Source organism: Ochotona princeps, chromosome 6, assembly GCF_030435755.1.
Source record: "Ochotona princeps isolate mOchPri1 chromosome 6, mOchPri1.hap1, whole genome shotgun sequence".
Classification (NCBI taxonomy): Eukaryota; Metazoa; Chordata; class Mammalia; order Lagomorpha; family Ochotonidae; genus Ochotona; species Ochotona princeps.
The window spans coordinates 82,448,371-82,463,691 of NC_080837.1; the positions used below are offsets into that span (position 1 = coordinate 82,448,371).

The following is a 15,321-nucleotide window of genomic DNA, read 5'->3' on the forward strand; positions in this document are numbered from 1 at the left end:
GTTTTGACATGTTGTGTTTTCATTTCAATTTCTTTCTAGGATTTTTTTTAAAATTTCCTTTTAAATTCTTCAGTGATCTAGTAGTCATTGAGCAGCACACTGTTTAGTTTCCATCTGTTTGTGAATTTCCATTGTTCTTTGTGTTGCTGATTTCTAATTTTCTTCCTACGGGGTCTGAGAGGATGCACTGTATGATTTCCATCTTGTTAAATTTGCTGAGACTTCATTAGTGATGTAATATATATTCTGTGCTATGGGATAATCCATGTGTTGATGAGAACATACATTTTTGTAGCTATTGGATGAAATACTCTGTAAATGGTTGTTACCCTGTGCTAAGTAGCATGTTTCAATTCTGATATGTCTGTTGATTTTTCTGTCTGATGACAATTGGGTATTGAAGTCCCTCATATTATTGTACTGGAATATGTCTCTCTCTTTAGGCCTAGTAAGATTTGCTGTATATATCTGTGTGATCTCATGTAAGAACCTATTTGTTATATTTTGACTGACTCAATTCTTTTATCAATACAGAATGTCCTTCGTTTCTAATTACAGTTCTTGATTTGGGGTCTGTTTTATTTGATATGAATATTGCTATTCCCACATGGCTTTGGTTTTCATTATTTTTTACATATATTTCCAATCTTTCCTGCATTCTGCATGCTTACCTGTGAAGTTCATTTATTGTAGGCAACTTATGGATGATTCTTGTTTTGTAATCCATTTAGTCAATCTATATAATTTAATTGGGGAAATTTAATCTATACATATTCAGAATTGACCTTGAAAGGTTAGCTTTTAAGGGAAAAGATCAATTTCAGGCATCCAGTGCCCAAGCTCACTTGTGTGACAATGTTCCCTGATGTCTCTCTACCAGCATGAACTCTGGGGCAAGATGGGTGGGTGTAGAGGAAGGAGCAGAATGAAAGGGTGTCTGTCTCCATGTCTGCAGGAGTGGTGTATGTGCAGGCATGTGTGCGACTGTGTATTGGGGCTTGAAGGAGGAAGTGTGCAGTATGAGGGAAGCACCTTTTGTCTAAGATTTTTGTTTTTGTTTTAATTTGAAAGGGAGAGAGAGAGAGATTGATTTGCTGGTTTACTCCCCAAGTGGCTGCAAGGGGCCAGAGCGGGGCCAGCCTGAAGCCAGGAGTTTCTTCTGGGTCTCCCATGTGAGTGCCTGGGCCAAATTGAGTCACCCTCTGCTGCTTTTCCGGACCATTAACAGGGATCTGGATCATAAGTGAAGCAGCTGGAACTCGAACTAGTACACATATGGGATGCTGACATGACAAAGTGTTGGCTTAACCTAGTACACCATGGTGTTGACCCTCTGAAACACCTATTTTTGCCTTGTTCACAGAGATGTTTCCTAAAATGGATGCATTTTTCCATTTAAAACAACTTGGATCCTTGAGAATTTGGGTGAGAATGAAATTTGTACAATTGCATTATAGAAAGAGCTTCACTAAAGAAACACTCATGGCCAGCACGTTTAACCAACCTCTCACTGCCAGCACTGCCAGGCTGTCTATTTTGCTGCCTCCTTCCATTTTGTACAGGTGGTTGTCTGTTCTATGGAGAAGCCCCTTGGGTTAGTATGCATATAACGGTTCTTATGAAAACATAAAGAGTTCTGTATGGAAACAGGTAAGCCTCTATTTCATATTGTTTCATTAAAAATAAGCAAGCACTTTGAAAACTTTTTTCAGCTTCATAATGGACTTTTCATCTCATCATTTATTAAGGAGTGGGACTAGAGGGTGCAATGCTTGCATTCCTTGCCTGGGATTGAGTCCCAGCCCTGCTGATTCCGTCTTTTCGTTCATGCTCAGCTGGGTGACGGCATGATGGCTCAGGCACCCAAGCCCTTCCACCCACAAGGGCCTGGCACAGACGTGCTTGTTGTGGGCATCTGGGGGGTTAATGAAAGAGTGGAAGATTGATCTCTGTTCTTTCTACATTAAAAATTACTTTTACTTGACAAAGTGGTATTGTAAAAGAAGGGTATTAGAGAGAGAATTAAAAATTCTGTAGAATTTGTATCTGAACACACAAGACAAATGGGAGTTTTTCCTGTATAATCTATGAGATTTAGAATGTGATAGGATTAATAAGCCCACATATTCTCCACCTGGCCTATCATCTCGTAACAGGCATATCTTGTCCAATAATAATGTGATAGCTTGCTAGTTAAAGGTAAAATACCTCAAGTACTTTGGAAAGCTAAAAATCATACCCTGCAACTGTGTAAATGTGCGTTTACTTATTATCTACCTAAGAGTTAGTTCAAAGACTCAGATGCATCGTGAGCATATCATTGCAATTTTATTTGCAAAACACACACACACAAATCTGAATGGTAGTCAGATCTGATGAGGGAATCTATCCATCCTGCACAAAACCGCCTGTGCGGTTCTTGATCGTCTGTGTACAAAAGCCAGTCTCAGGAGATACGTCCCGAAGGACTCCATCTGCTCATCATTCTCAAAAGGACTGAAATACAGAGATGGAAAACAGATCAACGAGGCCACAGGCTGGCAGGGAAAGGTGGAGGGCGTAACCCAGGGATAAAGGGTTTCTGTGTGCCGATGAAGTAGCTCCCCATCCTGATTGTGGTGCTTATTCTATGAACCTAGACAAGTGATAGGATGTCACAGAGCTCTACACAAAAACGTGAACAAGGACCCAGGGTGCCTGTTGAAACTGGGTGTCTCAGTTGTGTCAATGTCCCATTAGAGGAGACTGGGAAAGGGGTGCCCAGTGCATCAGGGCACTATCATTGTAACGTCTTGTGAGTCTGTAATTACTTGAAAATATAGGAATGCTGTTGAAAAAAAAGACTGCAGCTACTAATTAAACACACTTAGGAAGCTCTTTAGACTGTCAGGAAAGTGAGCTTTTAAAATGCAGTGATTCCTAACCTGGCATCTGTCTGGTCCCCAGGCCTTCCAATCACAAGCCGTGCACCTGAAAGCCAAGACTGTTTCCATCGCTTGTACCACAGTGGCAGAATCGGGAACCTTTGGAGCCAGCAGGAACCTTCTGGTGACATAGGCCAACCCCTGTGGTTTTGTCTCTGGGTTTGGCACCATCCTTGGTAAGGTGAGGGCTTGTCCCAGTTCCTTTGTGGTGTCGATTCTTGGGAAATTTTACAGTCTACAATATCCCAATGTAAATGACAGAAACTCTGATGGATGTTTTGGAAATTTTGCCTCAACATTTATTGCATGCAACAAGTATTTTGGTTCATGGTGTTCAGAAATGTGGGTATAGGGGCCCGGTGGCGTGGCCTAGCGGCTAAATTCCTCGCCTTGAACGCCCCGGGATCCCATATGGGCGCCGGTTCTAATCCCGGCAGCTCCACTTCCCATCCAGCTCCCTGCTTGTGGCCTGGGAAAGCAGTCGAGGATGGCCCAATGCTTTGGGACCCTGCACCCGCGTGGGAGACCCGGAAGAGGTTCCTGGTTCCCGGCTTTGGATCGGTGTGCACCAGCCTGTTGCGGCTCACTTGGGGAGTGAATCAGTGGACGGAAGATCTTCCTCTCTGTCTCTCCTCCTCTCATATATCTGACTTTGCAATAAAATAAATAAATCTTTAAAAAAAAAAAGAAAAAAGAAATGTGGGTATAGAAGCAATGAATTTGTTAAGTAACATCATATCACATTAAAAATGATGTTGGCAGTGGGGGGAGATTTTCCAGGACAGAGGACTGGGCAGGTAGAAAGGATGTACCATGCTTGTCTCCACTAGGGAACTGAGCAAACATGCTCCATCGCTTGTGCCAGTTCTGATTCTACAAATACTGAAACACAGCAGGCTTTCAGGAGTGGCCCTCCATCGGCTGAGAATGAATGGAGCTGCACAGCACTTCAAGTTCACGGAAGAATGGAATTAAAAGTGCAGTTGATTCGGGTGTAAAAACCAGCCGAAACCTGCACATAACCATTCAGCATGGGCACGTTCATGAACATTTTGAAGACGCCTTACTGAAATGCATATATTTCAAAATTTCTTTTCACCTTAACAAATTTGGCTTTTTACTTCCATTTTCCATGAACTTTTTTTTCTTTGCCTGTTCAACAGTCTGTATGGGTCAAGCTTCTTCCCTCATCTTGATTCTTCCTCTTCCCACAGTGCTTAGAACCGCTGTCTTCGGGAAACAGGTCATGGCAGAGCGGCTCCAACTGCTCAGGCTGTATTTCCCCTCCCGACGGCATGCACACCCAAGTCCATCTACCAGCAAGAATATCATGTTGTTTCTGGTGATTCCCTAAGTCTCTAAGACTTTAATTAATTCTTTCAAAAATGCAAACAAGAGCCAAGTAACTTCACAGCATTACTGTATTCATTTTATTAACAAAAAGAACCCATGGGGTTCAAACGAGTACAAAATACAATCTCTTTTCCCCCGTGGATTAAACTGTTACACTTTTAATAATAAAAATAAAAAAAATGCTTTCATGGTTAACTTATCAAAAACATAACTTCTGCTTATTGAGTTATTTGTTGTGCAAAACAAAAACACAAAAAAGTAAAGTTTTGCCAAGGAGGACTTTATGTACCAAAAGGTACGTGTTTTCAATTTCAAAATTTTTGCATCAAAAGGAAACTCCTAAGGCCACTTTTTTCTTTCAAACTAAACAGCAGCAAGAAGGAAATAAACAAGCAAATGGCGGCATCTACATTGTTATCTTTATCCCCAGGTTTTCTCTGCTCCTGTGTGGTTTTCTACATTCGTAAAATGATATCTTGATTATATAAATATTTCACACTACAGCTTAAGGTCAAGTATACCGACATCAGTTCCACATGGCAAGTCTGACCTTGGAACTATCCTCACAAATGTCCCCAGCTAGCTCTGCGACAGCCACGCAGGGGGACTTCGTGACTCCTCTGACAAAGGCTCCTCTAAGTAGGTGCTTCCCTCCGGGCAGCCCAATTACTACCCTCTGCCTCTGCGAGTCCTGCTGAGCCTCTTTCCCTCTCTGTTCTGGTCCACGGAGGTCGACAATGGCCTGATGAGCACCCAGCTGCAACGGAGGCCTCAGCAAACAGCCCAAGAAGAGCTTTTCCAAAGCGAAAGCAGAACTTTCTAGATAGGACTGAACAAACACACCTACTGATGAGCATACAAACTGCACAACCGAAAACCAGAGTAAGCACGACAGCTCTCCGACAGTTTCAGTACCTCGATTTCTGGTAGGGCAGCATGTGCGCTGATTTCAAATAGCAGCAGACGAAACAAGGACAAGTATTTGAAGATTACGTGACTGCAGAGGAGAGCGGAGAAGCACACACTGCCTAATGTTGGTAGAAAAATCCCTGATCCAATGCCCCAGTGAAGTTTAAATACAAAATTTAACCTTAGAAGAACTGTTCTATTTCTAAAGGCAAATTAGCCATTCCATTGAATCAAGTACAGTATTTCGTGTGGGAAGCACCAGGGTTTTCAGATCAAATCCTCAGGACTCAGCTAGTCCAAGATCTGCTATCAGGGGATTCCCTTTCCCCTCTCCTTAGTGTCCAGAGAGGCTCATCCAGGAACCGAGAGATGGAAGAAGCAGCGAGAGGCCCTGTGAGCACAGACAGGAGGGAGAGGGTGAACAGAAACACTGAACAAACTTCCAGCAGCGACACACCCCTGGTGGCGGGAAGGTGCGGAGGGAAAATGATTCTACAGTATTGCACCAAAACTAGTTTAAACAGAATCGCTGGGCAGCTGGAAGAAACAACGGACAATGCAATCACTGCCATGTGGAGACTCCGGCCTGGGACAGGAATTCATTTACATCTTTTAGAAAATGGCGTGCCTACCTTCTTTTGATTCGGGGTTCATTCTGAAATGCCCTAGGCATACATCTATCTACGTGTGGCTAATGCGCACTCAGGGAGCGCTCCCTTGGCGGGGAGAGGAGACTGCTCCTGCTAGCAGCAGACACTTCAAGCATCACTAAGCAGGCCTTGAGCCTTGAACGTGCCTCTGCTAACCCCACGGGAGGTAGGTTAACCAAAGCTTTTTGTTTTGGGCTGTGCAGGAATTGAGGCATCCTGAGGATACAACTGTAAACATCATAAGAGGGAAATGACACCTGTGATCCACTGAAGTACTTAAAAGGGCTAAAAGGTACAGCCTTCCACCAAATCTTTCACACTGAAGTCAACTCTTCCGCTATGATCTGACCACTTGCTTGCTTGCCCACAGCCCATTTACGGACCATTCCTAAGCCTCCCACGATCCAAAGGGCGAAAATCACATGCCCTCCTCAGGACCTCGTGTGACCATCACACCCACAAGGGACCCTTCTCAGGCCCTCAGTCCTGGAGGCTGGTCAGACTGACATCACCAAGACCCAGAGCACCCAGCTCCACCCTGCCTTCAGAGCAGGCCGTGTCCCCATCCACACACATCTCTTGCTGTCAGCACACGCACAGGCGCGTCAGCATGCTCCCACAGCCTGTGCTCCACGCTGAGAAACCTCCCTGAGGGTTTCCTCGCAGCGTGTCCTCTCACGTCAGCGCCGACACTCCTTCACTTACTCCGTCACCATCAGGACATCCGGTACCTTCCGTGGCTTCTCACATCTTCACCCCGTCTTCTCAAGGGGAACAAACGACCGTCCTGTCACCTGTCACCCTGCTCCACTGGGAAGCTCTCTTGCTTGTTTATTTTCTACGGCCTCCAGTCTTTATATCCATTTGTGATCTTAAGTTAAACCCCACTCCCACCCCAAAAGGGCAGGAAGAAAGAAAAAATTGTGCTGCGATGACGGACACAGTGATTTCCAGAACACATTCAGAGAATGAAGGAGACAGGCTGTGTCTCTTCAACATCACTGGGGTGCGGATCGACCTGCCAGAGAAGGGGACAATAAGTAAGCAGGACCGGGTGCCTGGAGTTCCAACTCCAACGTGATTCTAGCGTCTACCTCCAAATCACAATGCTTATAAACCAAGTTGCTCAGAACCCATTATTAATGAATCCCAGTAGGAACCAAGTTGCTCAGAACCCATTATTAATGAATCCCAGTAGGCCATTAAGTATTGTGTATTCCACAATCAGATCAAACACCCTAAAGGGAACTCAGCCTACTGTGCAGGCACCACACAGATCACAAGAAAGACACCAGGAATGTGACAATCTGTCACTACTGGACAAACAAACTTATAGAAGTATCTCTGCTTAACTGCAAGTCAGCCACACATACTCCAGTGAATGGTGGGCAGCAAATGGCCACCTGCACAGAGCACAGGCAGAGCCTAACCTCCTTTCCCTGGGTTTACCTCTGAATAAAGAGGTGGCGGTTGAAACCGGAATTCTTGTATGCAGGCGAACATGGGGTAGCAGGCTTCTTCCAGGCAGCTGGGGGGCTGAGGGTAGAGAGGGGTGTGTCTGGAAAACTCCTCCTCGGACACCACATCCACATAATTCGGTGGTGCTGAAACACAGTGCAGGGAGAGCTGAGAGCCTGGACTATTACAGAAGCAGGAAACCTAGGTCCACTCGAAGACACACGTAGGGCAAGTCACCCTCTAACCTACATGCTTTGGTTCCTTTTATAATAAAGATGCATTCTGTTCTTATTAAGTTGCTGCTAACATTAATTATATTCTGCTCTTTTGAGATGTGTTGCAATCTAGGCAATACAAATTTATTGATATGTGACTAAAACTGGCTATAATGCCCCATACTTTCATTTTCACGGGTTTTCCTTGTTTCACACGGTGAATTTGGAACATTTTATTCCTGCACCTAGCATTAGCAGCCCCGAGTCCCGGATGCATGGACAGTTTCAAGGTCTTTTTCAGGAGTAACATTTTGTGATTTTTCAGCAGCAAGAAGAGAGATGAGTTTAGCAGTAACAGTAACTAAGGTGGAGCAGGTGCTGCCTCAGTGTCCCCGCCCCGGAACAGACCTGCAGAGGGCCTTACCTTCAGGTTGCTCCGGCAGGGTGAGTGTTAACCAGCTCATGTCCACGCTGAACTGGCTGGCCACGCTGGAGTTCCTGCTGCCAAAGCCGCTGTACGGGACCGTGCCGATCACCAGCGGCAGCTCCAGCATCAGCTTCTTGGCCCCGGGGATGTGAATGTACACCTAGCGTCAGAACGAAGGGACGGAGGGCACGGACGTCAGTTACCTCCCAGAGCAGGTGCCCTGCCTTGTGGCTGCCATCCCCCCACCGTGTTGACTAGACCACAGGACACCCAGAGTGCCCTGGGGCAGGGGCGTGGCCCTGCATCACCCAAAGCTGGCATGGCTTCCGCAGCAATCACAGGCGATTGGGCAGAGGAGTACAGCCCAAGTCCTCCATGGACTTCTCTGTTGTTTTACCAGCACCATTAAGGAGGGAAAATAGTTCCTGAGTAAAAACAAAAGCCAATCTTTGTGTGTCCCCTAATTGGGAGTAATGCTCTCATCCTGCGAAGTTTTTGCAGGTGCTAACAACATATTCACGGCAACACAGCATCAATTACTGCTTCACACCAGGCATGCCGCGTGTGCAGGGAGCTCTGCTTACAGCCAAGGAGTAGTCCACTCTGATGATGCAGCAGTCCAGGATGGACGGAGTGACCGGGGGGATTTTCAGGGTCTTGCCGTTCCACGTGTCGGTGCTACCAGAGGCAATGTGGTTCCCTCGCACGTTGGCGACCATGTGACGGATGGTCTTTGTTTTCCCACTAGCCAAATAGGTCTGGGTTTGGAAAATGGCAGCTTTGGGAACAATCAGACGAGAGGAACAGTTCTCTATTTCTGCGTAGATTGGGATAGCTTCACCTACCATGGAGATAAAAACAGGGTGCTTTCAGGGACTTTGCACAAAGCTCTTGCCACGATGGATCGTGCTACTGCCAGCTAAAGCTGCAATGTTCCTATATTACTTTGAAGACTGAAAAGCCTTGAAGGAAAACTCACCTCTGACTCAGGGAAGTAGAAATGCACCATAGACTGTGGCAGACATTATTTTCTAATTAGCACATTATTAACTTTTCTGCCGTATATTACATTAGCAATTCTAAAGATATGCAAATGACCAGCATCTATATACGTTAAAATAAGGCCTACAAGTAAGTACTACAGTAAGCATAAAAGATGACTTGCAAACTCATTAGTGTCCCTAAAATTAAAATCTGCCCAACAGGAGAACAAAGTCTGTGTATTTAAGGAATTAACCATGTTAAGGCAGGACGAACGCTGCAGCCAGATCCCTGCAGGGCGAGCAAGGCTCCAGAACTGAAAGCACCACTTGCCGAGAGAGTCTAGGCGTGTGCTGCTCGGGCCAGAGCGGGAGCGACTGCCCAACGGTATTTTCAAACTATAACAGTTCTCTCTGAGCAAATGCAACCCCTGACGTGCCTGTGTTAAGATGAAAAGATGATGTAGGCTCTTTCTCCGTCTGCTCATTTTGCTCCTTGTTACTAAAGTAAAAAATACTGAAGTCAGAAACAGCAGGAGTTCTACTGGAACCTGGGTATCTGCTTGAAACAATTAAGTATCAACCATCTGTACTAAAAGCAGAATTTTATCACTTGTTTTCAAATAGTACTTGAAAAGGCACTCAACCTAAGCTAACAAAATGAATGCGTGTTTCCTTTGGGCTTTTGGCTTACCGTTACAGTATCCCTTTCTTTCAATTTTGGCACTCAGCGAGACTGGACCAGAAGTGAAAAACCAACAGCCAACCATTTTCTCTTGAGTTTTCAATACAGGGGTCTTGAAAATTTCAAATAACAAAATGACCTTGATTAAATCACTTCAAACCATTGTACGAAGTAGCAACAAAAACAAATCAACTTTTCTTATCCTCATCTTACATATTAGGGAACACAGGGAACCAACGGAAGATTTTGAGGTTCAAATTAATACAACTCCATCCTACATCACCTTGGAGTCTATTTCTAGGAAGTTATCCAACATTCCTTATAGTAATCAAAAGCTGTATATTAATGTCTATGTACATAACGGATTTATTTGTAAGACGTAGGCAGTGAGATACACAGTTTTTTTCTCCTTCAGAATTTATCTCAGGCAGAACTTTCTAGTGTCCTTACTTCAGAGTGGTTTGGTGCTATGGTGTAGCACTGCAATAACGTACAGACATGAAAAAGTTATCAAACACTCCACTGTGGTATTCTAAAAGGGCACTTGAAACATGCCCATTAGAAAATGGAATTAAAAGATTATTTTCCTGAAAACATTTTGAAATCCGGGGGTGGGAATTCACAATACAGAGCGCTACATGGGATGCCGACACGCCATGTCGGAGTCCTTAGGTCCATGTCCTGGGTCTGCTCCCAGCCCAGCTTCCTCCTCACGCATACCGTGGGAAGCAGCACTTGGGTTCCTACCAAGTAGGATAAATATTTATGAAAACACATGTATTCAGAGAATTTTCAAGAAGTTCGAGAAAAAAAATGTATTTGAATACCTCATACTCTATAGCAAATAGGGTGACAAGATTTAAAAATCTCTCGTCTTCTCACAACGGTAAGGTAATCATTACATTCTGTTTTGTCCTCATTTGAAAACCGAAGCTAGCCAACTTTTCACCATTTCTTTTTTCCTTGTCTTTAAAAACACAGACTAGAGAAACGAAGCTCTGATACTAAAAACCTCTCCGTCATACCAGGATCATGTTGGACGTGTTAAATTATCAGTATTTTCTATAAAGTAAAAAAAAAACATTCATATTTAAATGAAGAACCATTAGGTCCTAGTAGCTATCATGAATGCACAAGGTATAATTTTATATTATTTTGATAATATGGGTTTAGATAAAAGAATTCAGCTCATTAGCTCCGTCTTGCCTATTCTGTTGTCCTTCTTATCAGTCTGCAATATGTCTGCTGCTCATTACAAGTTCAATAGCTTAATGCAGCCAACTCTGTCAGAAGGAGACACTGAGCGAACGCAGCTCGGCGGCAGCTGCACGCACGCACTTAATGCGAGAAAATGACATGCAAAATGGAAGGCGGCAATAACAGGCTGAGCATGATTAATACTCCTCCGTAATTACTGCTCCTCAACCTGCTATTACTGAGGAGTTGGGAAGAGCCAGTCCCGTGCATATGGCCACTCTGGTAAAAGTAACGACTCTCCGTGTGCATTATTGTTATTAAGCCCTATTAATGCATTTCAAGCCTGTGTAACTTTTTGGCAAAAGAAGCCCTGAACAGCAGGGGCATAATCAATAGTATTAACACACACAATTTGTAATTTTCCCAACCTAGAATCATATATTTATAGTGAATGCCTATGGGTTACAAGATTGCATTTTCTACACTGTCAAAGTGACAGGACCGACTACCGCTAAAACGACAGCGACAGAGGCCGCCCGCTGCTGGAAGGCTGGGACCCAGGGAGGGGAGCAGGGTGCTCACAAGCAGTGCTGGCGTGTTGACATCCACACGGCTGACGACCTGCAGCTCCCGTCTCACGCTCTGCTCCGGCACCTTGGGGCGCTCCAGGATGGCTCGCACACAGTACTCAATGCCCCCGTATTTCCCGGTGAACGAGGTTACTAGAGGTCTGTGGTGGAACCAAGATGTCAACTTACAAGGTCATGTTCCCATCATCTCAACCCAGCCCAAGTGTGGGGGGAAACACTGGGGTTATGCCTAAGGGGGCGAGCGAGCAGACGTGGAGAGGGCTGAGGGGCTGTGAGGAGAAGCGACGGTGCCTGGGCTGTGCCTGGGCTCTGCGCTGGGTGGACACGGGACAGGCACGGACAATGGCCCAGTCACCTTCACTTACTCAGATGGAAGTTGAAAGCGAAACGGAAATTCATGTTTTCCAGGCGGCAGCAAGATGACCCCTTCACCTACAGAGAGATCACATTTGGTTTTAACTGATGTTATATTAAAGAAGCGTTTCCTAATGAAGATCATCATGGAAAGGACGTCTTCCTGGCTACCTAACACCGTCCGCCAGAGCTGGGGCAGTGAGAGACCATGAATACCCCTACTTCATCCACGCGAGCGAGAAGGCAGCAATGCAATGAGATTCCTCTCTGAGATGAGGCTTATGGCTGAACACAGTCAACTTGACATTCCAACCTCCTGTTTCAGAAACCAGGAACGGTTAGTCCATTAAGTCTTCTAAATCAGTCGCTGATCGCCAGGGTATGATACGTTCCAGGCATGGAATGGTGTAAGTGTGTGGTGGTGTAAGTCATGCTGGCCTGAGGGCAAAGCTGCCATGCACAACACCTACCCCCGTACCCCTGCCAGTGTGTGCTTCCTGTCCAGGATCAGTGAGTGGCCTGAGAAAAGCAACGGAGGATAGCACGAGTGTTTGTACCATCCTGCCACCCTCATGGAGAACCTGGATGAAGCCCCTGGCCCTGGCCTGGTCCAGCCCTGGGCACTGTGGCCAACTGCGGAGGGAACAAGCAGATGGAAGAACTCTGTCCTCCTCTGTCACTCAGATAAATAAATAAATAAATAAATAAATAAATTTGCAATAACAAAGAGAGGAACAGGAGTAAGAGGGACAGGAGGGGTCCCAGGGTTTCTGGTGTGCTCAGAGCCACCTACAGCCATGTCCCAGCCAGGGGCCAGCAGTGTACCAATGTCACAGCTGGTAAGGGAAGCTCACGACTCCCAGAGGTCCTCGAGGGCTGGGTTCAAGGCCCACCTTGCACTCCTCAGATTCCTGAACGTGACAGGGAACAGTATTTGATGTGGATCATGCCCGACTTCAACACCCACAGTTCTGAGAGCCCGGCACCGTGGGTGTCAGGGACAGCAGCGCCAGTAGGAGGAAAGGGGGCTGGCCCTCTGTGCGCCGGCACCAACACTCCTGGCATGTGCCAGGAAGGTGAAGGCAGGGATGGCGAGGCCTGCAAAGGAGACCAGTGCGCGGGGCCTGGATGAGGGGCAGGGCATGAAGACAATGTGCAGGTGGACAGCGGGCAGTTCTCAGGACGAGAGAGAAAACAACGACTTAGAACCAAACTTCCAATCATCTCAAAACATAAATGGAATAAAGTCAAGAAAAATGACAGACACAGCATTGACCACCTGGAGGGATCTTTGTTTCTCACCCTCTTTTTCATGGAAAGCCTTCGCAACCGGAACCGTGTGCAACAGCTTATTACTTCAGTCTCGGCCATGGAAGACCATGAGTCACAGGGCGATGCCCCATGGCTGAAGCTGGCAGCCACCACCAGAGAGCCAGTGAGGGGCTCGGGAGGCCTGAAGGGCTGGCCGCAGCTGGCATTGCTGGTGGGTGTGCAGGCCTGACGCCCATGCCCACGTATTCCCGTCTCTCCACAGCCATTCCTCAACCCAAACGTGAGGGAAATCCATCACATGAAGATGGAGGACCTGTGCGAGCACCGCCGTGAGGGAGACTTTCCCACACGGCAGCCATGGTGACCATCCACAGATGCAGACCTCGGCATATCCCTCCAGCCTGTCTGAATTCTCTGGCCCTGGGAACCCACGGCCATGTCAAGTCGCTAACGGCCCCAAGTGAACAGACTGAAGAACGAGATGATAATTCTAAATGAAGTGCTGTTGCTGCCAAGATTTGCCATGATAGATTCTGAAACATCCCCATTCCACGCCAATCAGAAATCAAGATCTGGCTTGTTAGTCACACACACAAACACACAAATTAGTCCATATTTTACTGAAAGCCAGTTCAAATCCCATGTTCAGCTTCTTTGAATTCTCCATCTATTTACTCAGCAGTTACGGATTTAGACACGCAGAGAACAGGCAGTCCAAAGCCTTGGCCCAAACCCAACCACTACTCTCTTGAGGCAGCCATCTTGAAAATCAGTGTCCTCAAGGGCCCCGGGGGAAGAGGCCAGAGCGGCGTGGGGTGCTATCAGTCACCCCGACCACAGGGCCCACTGGCGGGTGGGCGATGGCTAAGCCAGGTGAGAGCCCAGTTCCCAGCACCGTCTTGGCCACAATTTGGAGAGCGCGGCTAACCCCATCACAGTGGCCAGCTGCACCTTCCATCTGCAGTGTCACAGGACAGACAGGGAGCAGTTTCCTCTTCAAGGGGGAGGGTGTGGACCACGACTGGAGCCTTCAGCAAGAGGGTAACCGGGCAGAAAGGAGAGAGTTCCCAAGAGTGTCACCGCAGACTCAAGCCCACCCCTGGCAGTGTGTTCTGGATGAAGGCAGCGATGGTCACGCCTCATGTGAAGGAGATGCCCGCGTGGGCACTTCAGGGCACAGCCTCCACCACGAGCCGGACTTGTCAAGCCCAGAAAGGCACACCCAGAAAGGCACCCCTGGGGGCGGGGGTCCGGGGAGAAGGCATGGCAGCAGTGTCCAGAGGAGCCAGCCCCCTCCCGGGAGAGGGGCACCAGTGTGTTTGTAGGGGGCAAGTCTAGCAACACTTCCTTTGACCGCCTGCTGCTGGGGAGCCACTTCCCTCTCACAGCGACTGGAGTTTCTGCTAATTCATCATGAACCAAGAAGGAGTGGTCAGGTCCAGGCCGGGCGGCACAGGCCCCTCGAAGCGCTGGGTGCTCGTGCGTATATTATACACTGGGGTCTTCTGGCCACAGGGGCTGGGCCTGCATCCCAGGGTGCCCAGGCAGCCCATCACCGGTTCCCATGGCAACAGCCCATCTCTGCTCTCTGCGCACCCCACCTCCTCCTGGTTCCAGGGGATCCCCAGGGCAGCCCGCAGGGACAGCGACGGCTGCGAGGGCTCCCCCACCGCCGCCCCGCACCCTGCCCGTCCCCCGGCAGTCCATCGCTCACCGGCCGGGGGCTCGCGCAGGCTGAGGCGCACGTTCAGGTACTCGACCTCGGAGGAGGCTGCCGGCGCGGCGCCGCTGCCCTGACCCCAGGCGGCGGTGGCCCGGCCCTGGGCCTCCAGACGCAGCGCGCTCAGGGTCAGCGGCGCGGCCGCCTCCAGCAGCACGTGCCCGGCCACCGTCTCGCCGCTCGAGTAGCAGCCTTTGCGTTCGTCCTCGAACACCAGTCCCAAGCTCTTGACGCGGCCCTCGGCGCCCACGGCCGCCGCGGACCCCGCTTCGCCGCCCATGCCGCCGGGTGGCCGGGCCCCGCGTCCGAGGTCGGCGGAGGCCCGCAGCCGGGATCGCGAGCACCGCGGGGCCGCTGTCACGGGCGCCCGCCGCTCGCCGAGGGCCGCCGGGGCCGCTGTGCCGTGCCCGGTGAAGCACCGGCTCGCCGCGGCGCCTGTCGCTTTAACAAACCTAACCGGGTCGCGAAAGGGACCTGAACAGCCCACCCCCGGCGCGCTCCCATAGGTCAGCTGTGAGCCCTGCCTCTTGCCGATTGGGTGTTGGCGGCCACTGAGTCATTTCATTGGCGCCCCCACGCACGGACTA

General features: G+C 48.3%; 1 protein-coding gene across 1 annotated transcript; it reads right to left on the bottom strand.

The window, feature by feature from the left end:
* Nucleotides 1–6,633: 6,633 nt before the first annotated feature.
* Nucleotides 6,634–15,308, bottom strand: ARRDC4 (arrestin domain containing 4). The gene is made up of 8 exons (XM_004593166.3): nucleotides 14,729–15,308; nucleotides 11,754–11,820; nucleotides 11,381–11,528; nucleotides 9,611–9,713; nucleotides 8,521–8,777; nucleotides 7,934–8,096; nucleotides 7,286–7,440; nucleotides 6,634–6,854 (listed from the first exon to the last, which is right to left on the bottom strand). Exons 1-8 carry the CDS (start codon nucleotides 15,012–15,014, stop codon nucleotides 6,798–6,800), a joined length of 1,236 nt encoding a protein of 411 aa, XP_004593223.2. The 5' UTR covers nucleotides 15,015–15,308; the 3' UTR covers nucleotides 6,634–6,797.
* Nucleotides 15,309–15,321: the final 13 nt, after the last annotated feature.